Source organism: Lissotriton vulgaris, chromosome 5, assembly GCF_964263255.1.
Source record: "Lissotriton vulgaris chromosome 5, aLisVul1.2, whole genome shotgun sequence".
Taxonomy (NCBI): Eukaryota; Metazoa; Chordata; class Amphibia; order Caudata; family Salamandridae; genus Lissotriton; species Lissotriton vulgaris.
Genome location: NC_141693.1, coordinates 1,923,285,903 through 1,923,300,555, shown reverse-complemented (window position 1 = coordinate 1,923,300,555; position 14,653 = coordinate 1,923,285,903). Strand labels below are relative to the sequence as shown.

Genomic DNA, 14,653 nt, shown 5'->3' with positions numbered 1-14,653 from the left:
TCTCTGTAGTTGGAATAGCAATTTTTTCCCCTTCGCTATCCAACGCTTTCCATACTGTTGCACCCTCTGGAGTGGGAATAGTAATTTTTACCCCTACGCTATCCAACGCTTTCCCTACTATTGCACTCTTTGGAGTTGGAATAGTAATGTTAACCCTACGCTATCCAACACTTTCCCTACTGTTGCACTCTCTGGAGTTGGAATAGTAATTTTTACCCCTACACTATCCAACACTTTCCCTACTGTTTCCACTCTCTGGAGTGGGAATAGTAATTTTTACTCCTACGCTATCCAACGCTTTCCCTACCGTTGCACTCTCTGGAGTGGGAATAGTAATTTTTACCCCTACGCTATCCAGCGCTTTCCCTACTGTTGCACTCTCTGGAGTTGGAATAGTAATTTTTACCCCTACACTATCCAGCACTTTCCCTACTGTTGCACTCTCTGGAGTTGGAATAGTAATTTTTACTCCTACGCTATCCAATGGTTTCTCTACTGTTGCGCTCTCTGGAGTGGGAATGGTAATTTTAAGTTCTATGCTATCTAACATTTTTATTACTGTATTTTTTTAGTTATGGATTTTGAATAGTATTTTTATTTATTTAGCTATTTAATATTTTTTGTATAATTTTAGATAATGTAGTATATCATTAATTTTAAAAATATAAAAAATATATTTAATTTTTTTAATTTATTAAATATAATTATTTACTTTTTATTAATTTTTTTATGTTTGTAAATGTATTTGTAATTTATAATATGTTTTATTAATTTATAAATTATTAAAATAAATATTAAAACTTATTGTTAAGTACGTATATATTATATATGTTCTGTATATGTTTAATTAATGTATTATTATTATATATGTATTATTTATTAATTTTAAACATTATTAGATACTTTTAACTATGTTTATTTTATTTATTAGTGTTATTCATTTTATTTTACATTTATATTTTTACAGAAATAAACGATATTTTTAACATCAATATTTTTAACATCTATATTTTTTTCGATATTTTTGTACTTACCATGTTGTAGATAGGATGTCGATATTCTTGCCTTCGATATTTCAGTATCGATATTTCTGTAGGTCGATATTTTGTAGGCCGATATTTTGACAGTGATTCAAATTTCGCACAAGCACTCACTACCGACTGGGATTTCTGGTGCTCGTCTTACAATTCCTGCCTAGCCAAACAGACAAATCCTCAGCTTTTCCTGAAGAAAGAGAGTGAAGGTGACAGTCTGTCTCCCATTGGCACTGTATGACAAGTAAGGGGGAAATCTAGGAGTAGACAAGTGAGCCTTATCTTTGCTGCTGCAAACATTTTACTCCTGTATGCCCTGTGCCTCAGGGCTTAAATTAACACTTGGGGGCCGATTCCGATCCTGGAAAAAAAACGTCCGTACGATTTTCATCCGGAGCCATCGCCGTACGATTCGTACCCGTCCGTCTGAGTCGCGTAGTACAATGCGTATTCCGTCAATCCGTCCGAATCTTCGCGATCCGTAAGTATTGCAAGGCTGAAACAGTGAACGGTACAACTCGTACACATGCCGTACGACCCGCCGAGTACGATCCGGACCGGGGTATGAGGACGCGATTCGTACGGTCCACGTCAGGTAAGGGCGATTCGTACGGAAAAGCACACAATCACTTACACACCGTACGGTGCGTACACCCCATGATCGCAGGGGTACGGTGTGTACCCCTGCGATCTTGGGGTGTATGCACCGTATCCCGCGATCGCAGGGTGTATGCACCGTACACCCACCGAACATGGGGTACGGTGCGTACACCCCAAGATCGCGGGGTACGGTGCGTACACCCCGTGATCGCAGGGGTACGCACTGTACCCCTGCGATCATGGGGGGTACGCACCGTACCTGGGGGGGCTGTTCCGTACCTGTTTCGGGGCAAACTCTGCTTTTACAGCTGTTTTCAGCTCCCATTGCAAAAGGGTCGTACAGTGCGTACCCGACACAAATCGTACTTGCCGGGTCGAAAAAAGCAGCCGCGAACCGTACAGATGTCGGGTACAGCGGGTTCCGAGGGAGATTCGTATGGGAATTTGATTCGTACGGTCTCTGTACGATTCGTACGGAGTCCAGCTCCTGGTACGAATCATACTTCGTGATACCTACGGGGTACATTGCAGGGTACGATTCGTACGGGATAAACGCTCGGAACGTCTATTCGGAGCGGTTTTTCCCGAATCGGAATCGACCCCTTGGTGGCCACCAACCAATTTCCATGGGTACACCAAATCACCCCCAAAATAATACTCTGCACCACCAGCCAGGTCAGAGTGGGTACCACCCCAACCCCCCTTGAGACCGGACGCAGGGGGACCAAATGGAGTGGAAGTCCTTCTCATTGCTTGCATTCACATAAACAGTGTCTCTGAAAGGCACTAGAGCTGCAGTCTGAGGGTTGCTGGGGAGAGAGGGAAACCACAAACTCAGTAAACAAACCAAAATTAGCTGGAACAGTTAGCGCAACAGAAAACATAATGATAATGGCGCAGCCACTGGGCTGGACTTTCATTCAAGATGTTATAGGAAACGAAAACATCCAACAATCTGGCAAATGTAACAGCTGACACGTCACTTCTCAGAGGGGATTTTTTAAGATACACGTGCAAAAGTAAAACTGTTGAAGTGTCAAAAAGTGCAGAGAAGAGTATTGAAATCTTATTCACTCAAATACTACAACATTTAATAGCATAAAAGGTTTAGTGCATAAGACCAGATTCCACCCAGAGCACTCATACTGTTTGTAATTTAAGACAGTTTAAGGTAATTTGTTTGCCACTCTTGGGGGAATGCTAACTCCTATCATAAACAACCCTTGTATTCTTGTATGTCTCCAATTACAAACCTAAACTGATATTTAAAAATGCTCTTACAAGCAAGAGCAAACATGTTTTTCCGGGAATGGAATAACTTAGCTGGCCCCGGAAGATGGGCTTTCACCTGTTCAAGTCAACTGATCAGACACTCAGGCCCTGTCCCTTTAAAAATAATGATTTAGATCCTGCGAGACTCATGGGAGGTAGCGCGGCCCATGTGCTCAAGTGGGACTCCCATGGGAGCCCAGGGGGCAGCACTTTCTCCAGCAGGATGATGGATGCACAAAATATATATTTTTTTATTCTGGTCCCTCTGAAACCTCTTATAAGCTCCAGGGGCCAGAGTACTCCTACTCTACCCCTCTGTCCCTTAATGATTTTAATTTTCAGGACACAGGGAAGGAAATGGTGGCTGCAACATTTCTCTTTTTATTGTGGCCACCCACTCAGAGCGTGAGTTCGTGGTGGCTTTTGCTCCCACGTGAGCGAGACGAGACGGCCTAAGAGTCAACAAGCCCACTCAGCCTATGGAAAATTGCACGGGCAAATTGCATTTCAGGACCACCCTTTTTTCTTGGCCGCCGCTTGATGGTTCCCCCGAAACTCTCCAAAAAGTAGCTGAGGTGGATGAACTTTATTTTGGAAAGTTTTGTGAAGATTCGTCAAACGCCAAAGTTATTTACAAATCAAAAAAGACTCTTCCTTCCAATGGTATCCAGGTCCTAGCTATAACTACACAGTGGTGACCGCCACTGAGTAACATATAAAGATTCCTCAATGAAAAGTTGATTAAATGGATGGCTTTTGGCACACTCTTACTGATAAACGGAATTTCCTCTACAGAGACTCAAAATCAACTCTTCATCAGACACAGGCCTCAATTTTTAGGTCTGTCATTTTGAGATAGCTTTAGTTGTCTTGCCAGTCTACTGTTTTTCCTAAAAAGTCATAAATAATATACATAACACGTTTGGTGACCACGTTTCATCCATTGGTCTATTTAACAGATATTCACAATTTTAATTCTGCCCAGCACAGCACACAGCATAGAGCAAAGGGTCAGACAACTTTGCCCACTGGCTCCCTCCACTCTGAGTGACTGCACAAAGTCTGTGCGAGTTGTTCCCATCTGCCTAAAATAGTTCCTAACTCTTCAATGAAAAGCTGATTCCAAGTGTGTTTTTTTATTTTTTATAATATTGGCTACTCATTTATTTTGAGCAACGTGTTCCCAGTTATATGGTGATTTATTTTCCATTTCCTTTTTAAAGTTGGTGTTATAAACTGACACTGTAAAATTTTAGCTGCCTGCAGTCGTGATTTATTCTTGTCTCCTTAACAAACAATAAAGAAATGAATGACACAACTGGAATGTTTCTCATTTTAAAAACATCAATAGTAAACCAGCCATATTATTGAATATTTTTCAAATGTACAAAAATGTAGCGCAAGCATCTGGCAGCCACATTTTGGTGGCAGCATGTCTTTTGTTTTCCTTTTCTTTTTGGTGCCACATGCTTGAAACAGAAAAACAAAAAAATAGAACCTTCACACCAACTTGCCAGGATCTGACTTGTTGGCTTTGCCAATGCTTCCTATCTTAGCGGAGGGAAGCAGTAGCCTCATCTGACAGGGTCCCACCAAATTGATGATGGAGCAGAGACAGAGATACTTTCAATCAGTAATATGTAATATGTTGTATACTTCTAAAGCGCACAGCTGCCCGCATCGCGGGCGTCCCGGCGCTGTATACCGCTGGGAAATCCTAGCTTTCCCTGTGAGATGTTCCCTTCTGGGCACCCCCAAGGTGAGACCAGGCATCCCCTGCTTTGAAGGGGCCGTTGTGAAGATTAAGCAAGCTATTGCCCAGAGTTGCAGAGTGGAGCCCAAGGTTAGAGTAGGCGCCGAGGCGAGAATCATCAGGCCCACAGACATTTTGACCCAAGACCCTGCCGCATTGGGATTCGAACCCTGGTCCCGGGACGATCCCTGGTCCCAGGCCGATCTCAGCATCCGGGTCTGCCGCCTCTAACCATTGAGCCACACTTCTCCACAGTGGGATATTCAGTGGGATATTCCATGCTTATCCAGATAGAGACCATTGAAAATCTCATGGTGTCAGAAGTGGGTGATGTGCTTGTTGGCTGACAAATGTAAAAACAACAATTGATGGACGGAATGTTGCACAATGGCAAAACATTCACCCCCAGTCACAGAACCGGTCCTAGGATGCTTGATTCCGGTCCAGGAAAGACATGGCTTGGCAGTTCGGGCTGACTGTTCCCATGAGGCACAGGGTCAAGGCTGATTTGCATATGGGCATGTCTGAACTGGGGTGGTGTGGAGTGCAAAAAAACGATGGATTTAGGCCCAGATCTCTGTACTGGGGTGAAAGTATGACATTGTTCTGCATTCTGTCCATCAACTGGGGTTTTTGCACTTGTTGGCTGACCTAAAGTATTGGTTGTGTTTTCCATGTAAAGCTTATTTCACACCATTCTCTAGCACGGAAATAGTAAGCGCTTCTGTTCTGGACCATTTTGAACAAATTTCTGACCTACTATAGTACAACCATAGGGTCTACAATGTAAAAGTTGTGAAAGGCTGATTCCTTGCCTTTAATTATTTACATAATGTGTGTGTTTCTTTGCCTATGGTTTTCCCATGATGAAGTAAGACTACATATCCCATAAAGCATAGTGATGTGTACAGTCCCCGTGTTTGCTCTCTTATGGCCTCATCTCTCCCAGTAAGAGTTGTGTACTTGTCTAGCCTAGGTCATAATCACCTGCACACTCAAAGAAGCCCCTGGAACAAAGTACCGCTCAGTCTTCGAAAGGTCCACCACGTGAGGAGATGTCACAAATTTCACTGTGCTCAGCTCCTGCTCTTCAAGGGTCCCAGCTGTAGAGTGAAACAAGAGTTCCAAACTGTAAACACAGCAAGTAAGTACTACCACAATTTTCAGAAACAGAAAAGTCCGGATGCTCCTAGTTTTAGCAGCAGACTTTGTTTCTGGGGCCTCACTTGGGTCCCTCCAATCATAGCTGTGCAGTGGGTGTACCATTTAGGAGGCCCCAGTCAACCTTGAGTTCCTTGTGCTTTTGGCCCTGATGTATCAAAGAGTTTTATCCATTACGTGTCAATGGAGAAATGCATTGATACAAATGGGCCTTGGCGAGGTGGCTTTTGTTCCACAGGATGGGTGAGTTGAATGCTCATGACTTAAGCTGCAAGGATCTGCAGGTTACAAGCTGGGATCCTAGCAGGGCCATCTCAGACTTCCATCCTTTCGGGGTTTTTGAATTGAGTGCTAATACATTGTGTAACGGATCACTGACAAAATATCGGAAATACAAATATCGTGTGGACAGAATATTGTGTCACAAATATCGAGGACCAAAACACAGAGAAGATAAGTGCAAAAAGGTAAGCATAGATTTACTATTCTAAACTCCACATCTACATACCTTTAAAATATAAAATATCGTCGAGGTACATATATGTAGAGTTATAAATGATATATATTTGCTTACCCACAGAAACTTACCTTCACAATGTTTTAGTCCTTGATATTCTTAACAAGATATTTTGTCCACACAATATGTTAGCTCCACTATTTTGTTTGCACATCAGAAAAACTATAACTTCCTTCTAAGAGCTTAATTGGTCCTTTCTTTAGGGAACGTGACACAATAATCGTTTATAACACACCCTATTTTCATAATTGGTCTCTGATCACTTGCTATTCAATATATACTGGCCGCCAGTGTTACTCTAGGGACCCCGTGGATCCAATACTGTTTCCCAACACAATATCCCATTCTTTACCTATCATTGACCCCTCTCTGTCTGATCGTGATATCATTTACATGCTACTGATAGCCCTACATCTCCCGTCATTCCTAAGCCACATACACAACAACTTCATCCCACTTCAATTTGATCGAAATAGTGGCATTTTGACTCATGATGCTGGCTCCCACTATGGTCCAGGCATATTCTCCTCTACAACCACACATCCACAGGGCTGGATGCCACATGCGTCGATGCACATTCAAGGTAAGTATACATAGGATGTATACATTTACTATCCTTAAGTCCACATCTACTTTCCTTAATGATACATTTGTGGCCAGTATTGTGGTGAACTTAAAAAAAAACATAATGTGATAATAACGCCTTGTCTTCTATCTCTGTAACCGATCTATCTAGGGTGTCTGGAAATCCAAATCCACACATGCTTCACTTTCAGTAGGTGTCATTCAAGGCTCTCTCCTTCGCTCTCTTCCTTTCTACTCCACCTCCTTCAGGGATATCATATCCTCTTTTGAGCTCTCATTCAATTTTGTATGCAGAATACTACATCACAATGCATTACCCGTCCATAACATCACAATGCATTAACCATCCATAACACCGCAATGCAATAACCGCACATAACATCTCAATGCATTTACCGTCCATAACATTGCAATGCATTTACCGTCCATAACATCAAAAGTACTTGTTGGATCGCTCCACAGGTTTTGATACAGACAGCCATGAGTTCCTGTCTAACCGTATGCGAGGCCTGGGGATAGAGGACACAGCGTTGGATCTCCTGAAATCATTCATGGCAAATAGACACCATACTGTGACAATGGGCAAGTTTCTCTCTAGGACTTTTTCCCTGCCCTGCGGAGTTCCCCATGGCTCGTCACTGAGCCCAACTTTATTTAACCTCTATGTTACGCCACTCGTGTCAATTATAAAAGACTCTGGTCTTAACTTAGCGTCTGACGCTGAGGAAACCCAAATTGTGGTGTCATTAGCAAATTCTGAAAACAGTTCGGGTGCGGCATTCTGCTGATGCATGAGTAAGGTGAGCAACTAGATAGATTGCAACTGCCTGAAATTGAATGCAACAAAAACTGAATTCATCATCTTCAGCAATAAAACCTCTCTTTGGACACCGGACTGGCGGCCTCTAGAGTTAGACTCATTGCCCACACCCTCTAATAAAGTAAAAAACGTAGGCTTCTTGGCAGACAGCGAACTGAAGTTCAAGGATCAAGTTAACAAAATTACATCTGCCTCTTTCTGCTCTTTAAGAAAAATTCTTGCCTCCCGAACTTCTGAAAATAGTAACCATGGCATTGGTTCTCACAAGGTTTGATTATTGCAATAGTCTCTACCTTACTCTCGCATCAGGTCTCTTGAAGAGACTCCAGACTCTGCAAAATGCTGCTGCTTCTTCCCTTTTTAAAATTTGTAAATATGAATCGGCCAGAGGTGCCATCTGGGAATTTAGACTGGTTGCCCTTTAGGCAACGCTGTAAATTCAAGGCCCTGTGGTACTGAAAATTCTGGACCCGTGTCATATACATCGTCGTACCATGACGATTTTGGTATCAGCAGACCGGTAATGGTTCAAATACTATGCACATGCATTTCCGTCATGTTCGAGTGACGGAATCACCCTGAAATCTGATTTTTCGTCCGGAACCCTCGGGTTCCATTTTGTGATCGGCAGCCATTTTGTGATTGCCCTCACATAAGGCAATGACTAAAGGCTGAAACCAACCTGAAGGACACGTACACCTCTGCTGACTCCGCTGTGACCTGGGCAAGCTGACTCCACTGTCCGAAGCCAAACCTGTCCGGCCAGGTTCTTTCCCAGTGGCCAGAGCGAGATCAGAATCAAGCCACAACATGTCATAAACCGATCATCGCACACAAACCATGCCTAATCTCACACACACCTGTCCTTGTTTCTTCTTTATGACCTGTTTTACGAGGAGGAGGTGACCGTTTTTATTAGGGGTCCGTCGATATCTGATGAAAGTTCTGGGCCTTGCCGGGAAATTGATTATGGTCTGGACAAACTGAAATGTGGGCTTGTCATCGTGACTCTGCTTTTCCTTTGTAGCGAAAATATGTGAATGGTCTACTGTAAAATAAGGAATGTTTGCCTGAACATACATGTTGTTGTGCTTCTTGGATACCTGTTACTGGCTGCCGCCAATAAATACGATCTTTGACTTCACCAAGAAGACTCTGTGTTTCTGTAGTCTGAAACAGGCTGGACTCGAAGTCTTTGGGTGTTCTCCCTGGCACCGCTGGGCTCTTAAAAACCTGGTACTTGAGCCCTCTGTCTGGCATTTAAATCCTTCCACGTACTTGGGCTAGACCATTTAAGAAGAAACTCAAATGGTATGTGCCAGCAAGGACGCTTCGTTCAGGCTCTGCTAGGGACCTGATGGTCCCCCCATTTAGGAGGGCCACCTGGGGGGAAAGAGTTTTTAAGGACCACTGCGATGTTCTGGAACAGTCTGTTATTGACTCTAAAAACTGCCCCCTGCATACTCACTATCAGAAAAGACTTAAAAACCTGGCTCTTCACACAGGATTAGAAGGTACTTTGCGCACCTGCTTGACCCGTTGCTGACATTGCCGCAGCCCTAGTCGGATTTCTATAGCACCAAGACTCCCCCGGGCATGAGTTTGTGCTTTCATAAATTACATTTACTTATATGACATCACAACGCATTAACTGTCCATAACATCACAATGCACTAACCGACCATAACATCACAATGCACTAACCGTCCAAAACATCACAATGCATTACCCATAAGTATGGGCGGAAAATCCGTTCCGCTCGCGGATTTTGCGGATTTTCGGTAAATTCGCAATCCGCGAGATTCGCGAATTTCCCGCAAAATCCGCAAATCTGCGAGCAGCGGATTTTATGGCTTGCTCGCACTGTTCGCGTGAGTTCGCGGCTTCCCAGTTCAACTTCGCGCCCCGCGAATAAGCGCTAAATTGCAGAAATACGATCTTAGCAAAACTGAAACTACTTACCAGGTTCAAAAGTTCAAGCTCATCATTAGTAGCCATTTCCTGTAGTGCTTTCTGAGGGGCCCCTCCAGAGTTCAGTTGCCTACTTGCAACTATTATGTGACCCTGCTCTGACCCTCAGAATAGTTACACATATGCCACAAAGGTCCTGAATTACAGCTAAGGGAGACAAGCAGGAGCCAGGCTGGAAGTTCAAATCCAGTGACACATTAATCAGCCCCTAATTCATTATTGTCAGTTGGGGCAGGGCAGGTGTTGTAACTAATTTTGCAACAATGAAAGCACTTAGCAAGTGCAAAAGATCACTAATCAGGAAGCACTAAGGAAGCAGGTGCCAGCTAAAAAAATATTCTGTCACACATTAATCAGCCCCAAATTAATTCAGGTCACTTGAGGCAGGGAAGGTGTGCTTTGCTTTGCCACAATAATGTACACTGGACAACCAGAGGGTGCTGTGATGAAACAAAGAGTGGCATGGGTGGGCCAGAGGGTGGCATGAGTAGTCAGAGAGTGGCAGTGGTGACAGAGGGTGGCAGTGATGAAGAAGAGTGTCCCAAACAGGCTGGACACGTAGAAACAACAAGTTCGCAAAACTTGCGACCCGACAGGTAAGTTCGTGTTTGCGAAATTGTACAAAAACCCTCGCGAACTGGCAGAAACCCGCGCGAACACACAAAAAAAAAATCCGCAAATTCGCGAGAATTCGCGGATTTTGCGGATTGCGAGTTCGCAAATCCGCAAAATTCGCGAACGCGAGATTCGCAAAATTCGCCCATGCTTAATTACCCATCCATAACATCGCAATGCAATAACCATTCATAACATCACAATGCACTAACCGTCCAAAACATCACAATGCATTACCCATCCATAACATCGCAATGCAATAACCATTCATAACATCACAATGCATTAACCATCTATAACGTCGCAATGCATTAACCTGCATTAACCGTCCATAACATCACAATGCATTAACCGTCCATAACATCACAATGCAATAACCTTCCATAACGTCGCAATGCATTAACCGTCCATAACATCACAATGCAATAACCATCCTTAACCCGCGCTATCGCTCCCATCACTCATTGACTTTATGCTTGTCTTTGACCCTGTCCAGCTCTCCGCTGCCATCGTGCTCTCTATATAAATATTATACAGATTCAACACAAAATACTATCTAAATTCATACATACGGCACCAAAATCTTTCCTATTTCCTACTTTCTTACCCTCCTTCAGTCACATGTATTTAATTGTCCTACTATCATTTGTTACTGGATTGCTTTACAGTTCCACATGTGAAACTCCTCTAATTCTGAAGTCCTGTATTTGCCCTCCTCATTAGCGCCGCTCAAAACACCTCTCAATACAAAACACAATCCTCCATAACTACTACAATATCCTCAGAATAAGAGTCAGCCAGATATCCCATTCAACATGGAAAACACTCATCAAGTCATCAGTATAGAACTGTAATACAGGGCTTTTATATTATAAATAGTTGGCATTCTGCTCTCTTGACAAGGTACCTTCTACATTCTTTTCTAGGCAGACTCTCACCTCATTCTATTGTAGCCAAACTGACTGGATTTCCACCCAAAACACAGCCGCATACCAGTTATCAGCGCATGTGTACAAAGCAGGAAATGTCATTGCCCCCAAACGTCTCTGGCATCTTATACCCGCCGCACCCCAACCAAGATCTGCAAACTCTAGTGTGTTAGTTCCGCTTGGTAGATCTTGGCCTCCTCGAGGTTCTGAGCATTGAATTTATCTTCAAGATCCTCTGCACCATAACTCACTCCCACCAGTCATTCTGGCAAACTTGTTTCTCCAGAGTTGGAAAAAGTATTAAAATGGAATCCTTTGTTACTAGAATTAAATGAGCCAGTACTGTCCTACTCATCAGCAACTGTAAATGGATTTATTGTTTGCTTATATGTATCATAGCATAGGCACAAATACTAGACATCAGAATGGATCACTTAGGCTCAATGGTAACCATCTTACCTCCCATTTTTTAAAGTATTTGTACTGTTTACGTGCAGTTTGTTTTTTTGTCACAGGGATGACTTAAATATCTAAACAGCAGGATTCCCAGGGCTACCTCAAAACATGCTTTAGGGTGAAGTATTGGCTGGAGGTTGCCATTTTGTGTTTGATATGCCACTGAGTTCTTCAGGTCAGACTTGAGGTGTATTAGTAGAACTGTGCTGATGTCCATGTTGTACGTTGGTTCAGGGGATTCTGTGTATCAGGGTTGAGATGCATTGGCAGTGCTCGCATAGCAGTGATCCTGTAGGTCAGGACTGAGATCTATCAGCAGAGATAAGTGTGGGCAAAGTACCTAAAAAGTAATGGTCATTCAAGTCAGTATTGATGGGCACGAGTAAAGCAGTGGACAGATCCTGGTACTGAAAAAGCATCCAAGAGATTTGCGGGTGTACAGGGAGGTATAAATAAAGTTGGTGCATTATGGTACTGGTAGTTGAATGGCCCGTCACCTCTACTCACTTGCGATCTCCAGCACGGTCACAGCAATGTACAAGTGCCTCCCCTTCAGATCAGCCAGGGACAGGTTGAAGGTTTGACAAATGCTTGAAATCCTTTCCCTTGTCAAACTGACAGCAGCTTTCCCCTCCACCAGCTGTTGGTAGAGAAAGACATAGAAAGAAGGAACTAAGAAAACATCATTGATTACTAGCAGATCACAATGATCGATATATAAATATCTATTGATAGAGTACATAAGCAAAATACATTGATGATTTCCTGATCACACTCACAGATTCCTTTTGATACAATACATAAGCAAAAGTATTTGATAACTTGCTGATCACACTGATTGATACCTACTGATACCCTGACTCAATGACCCATCACAATCATGTTCCAGAAGCTCCATTTCTGCACATCTGTGGATAGATAGCTTTCATAGATGTGGCATGTCATCTTTAATGTCTAAATGCTTATGATGTATGCATCTTGTTTTTTCTGCTTTTTTAGGGCTTTATGCACACTCTCACAGGCCTGTGCCCTATGAGTTTTACAAAGTAATGGACCATACACTCTCACCAGTCTTATCTGCCTTTCAAGTCAGTAGTGTTTTGTGAATGTATTAACAGGTGCCCACATTATGGACGGCTGCCTAAAACAGGTACTACGCATGGCAACATACAGATATTAGCCTTCCGCTCTGGTCGATTGAGCCCACACATATTCCTGAGGCTACTTCTTGGCCAATTTGTAACAAATTATTATACAGAACACTATTCACCTCGATATGGTCCTTTTCTGCACCGCTCTATATTTCTTTGCCCCATGGAAATCCAAAAAGAGTGGATCGATGTCCCACTGGTCAATATACAAGATCAAGGTCCACTTGGTATCCAAGCTGTATAGCCTCTCCTCCTCTTTCAAGGGGAGATGTGGAGCAAAGGATGCCCGGAAGGGAGATGGATTTTCTGGCATGAAAAAAGACCCCTCCTTCAACAGGAATGCTGCAATACCAGTTTGTCCGGGGGAAAAAGTGGTGTATGATGGATGCATGACAGAGCTTGTGGCTTCCACATGTAGCAAGCTGAAGTTATCGCAATGAAACACACTGTCTTAGAGCCAACTGACACAAAGGACGGCTGTGCATCTGCTAAATTGTGGTACACATACAAAATATGAGAAGCAAATTAAGGTCAAACCGCAGCATCATAAGAGGCCTGAGTGGACACATATGAACCAGATCATTGCTCTGGGAGATGCAAAAAGGCAGAAACGGCTGGAAACCAATAACAGTACTCATTGCAAATCCTTGATGGACTAAAGATCACACAAATAGTAAAACATACAACAACTTTGCTTGTAATGAATCTGTAAGAAAGGATGTGCACCAGGCTTCAAATCTATCCCAGTGTCCAGCATAAACTGGTTTCGAAGGTGGATGCATGGTAATTAGGATGATATTCACCACTATGGGAGGAAGATCGAAAGCAGTCAACTGTTGCCACTCAATCTCCACGCATGGTGGTGTAGATTTTCTAGGCCCAGATGCAGGCCAGTGCCTTGCTGCTGCGGCAAGAGGAGAATATCCACACAAACAGGCCGCCTGATCGGATGAGAGGCCCAAACATTTTGTATACCACACTCATAACTTGGGCCCGGTTGGTCCTGATCAACTTCATAACTCTGGGCAAGAGAGGCAGGGGGAGAAGTAGTCTGACAGAAATGCTAGGACATAGCCCTTTTGAATGATTTGGAGCACCCACTGTAATAATAAAAAAATTATAATAGGGGTATTTGTAGAGCGCTGAGTTACGCACACCGGCATGTCCCTGCGCTAGGATGAGAGAGGCAGAAGCTGAGAGTTTAGCTGGAGAGCGAGCAGTCTATCTGACATAAAGGTACGTTTTTAATTTCGCACGGAACCTAATTTCTACTGGTTCCAAACGTAACTCCATCGGAAGTTTATTCAAATGTTTTGCCGCTAGGTGCCTGAACGATCGGCCTCCCATGCGGGCTTTCTTCACCTTGGGGATTCTCAGCAGTCCCCCACCCGCAGATCTTAACACACGGGTGGGTTCGTAGGATTCAATCAAGCTCTGCAATGGTCGAGGTGCCCTGCCATTCAGAATCCGATGGCAGGTGCAGAGAGCCTTGTACTCTACTCTGCTCCTCACTGGGAGCCAGTGCAGCTTCTGCAAGGTCTCCCTCGAGGACGCCCTTTTGGGCAGCCTGAGAATCAAACGTGATGCCGCATTCTGCAGCACTTGAAGGCGACCAAAACTCTTCCCAGGTGCCCCCAGATACAGCAAGTTTGCATAATCTAGTCTTGCGGTCACTAATGCGTGTACCAGGGTTTTTCGGGCCTCCATGGGCAGTAGTTCCAGGACTTTCCTCAGTTTTTTCAAAACTCCGAAGCACAAGCCCACCACACGGTTGATTTGTGGGCCAAAG

The 14,653-nt window shown here is 43.5% G+C and overlaps 1 protein-coding gene across 1 annotated transcript in view; it reads right to left on the bottom strand.

Annotated features, from left to right (window-relative positions):
• The window catches only part of LOC147717735 (complement C4-B-like), a 643,152-nt gene that overhangs the window by 463,918 nt on the left and 164,581 nt on the right, over positions 1-14,653 (bottom strand). Inside the window, exons 9-10 of the mRNA XM_086919877.1 lie at positions 12,221-12,353; positions 5,647-5,762 (exon numbers count right to left, since the gene is read on the bottom strand). Of these exons, the coding sequence (XP_086776003.1) occupies positions 5,647-5,762; positions 12,221-12,353 (249 nt within the window). The remainder of the gene's footprint in view (positions 1-5,646; positions 5,763-12,220; positions 12,354-14,653) is intronic.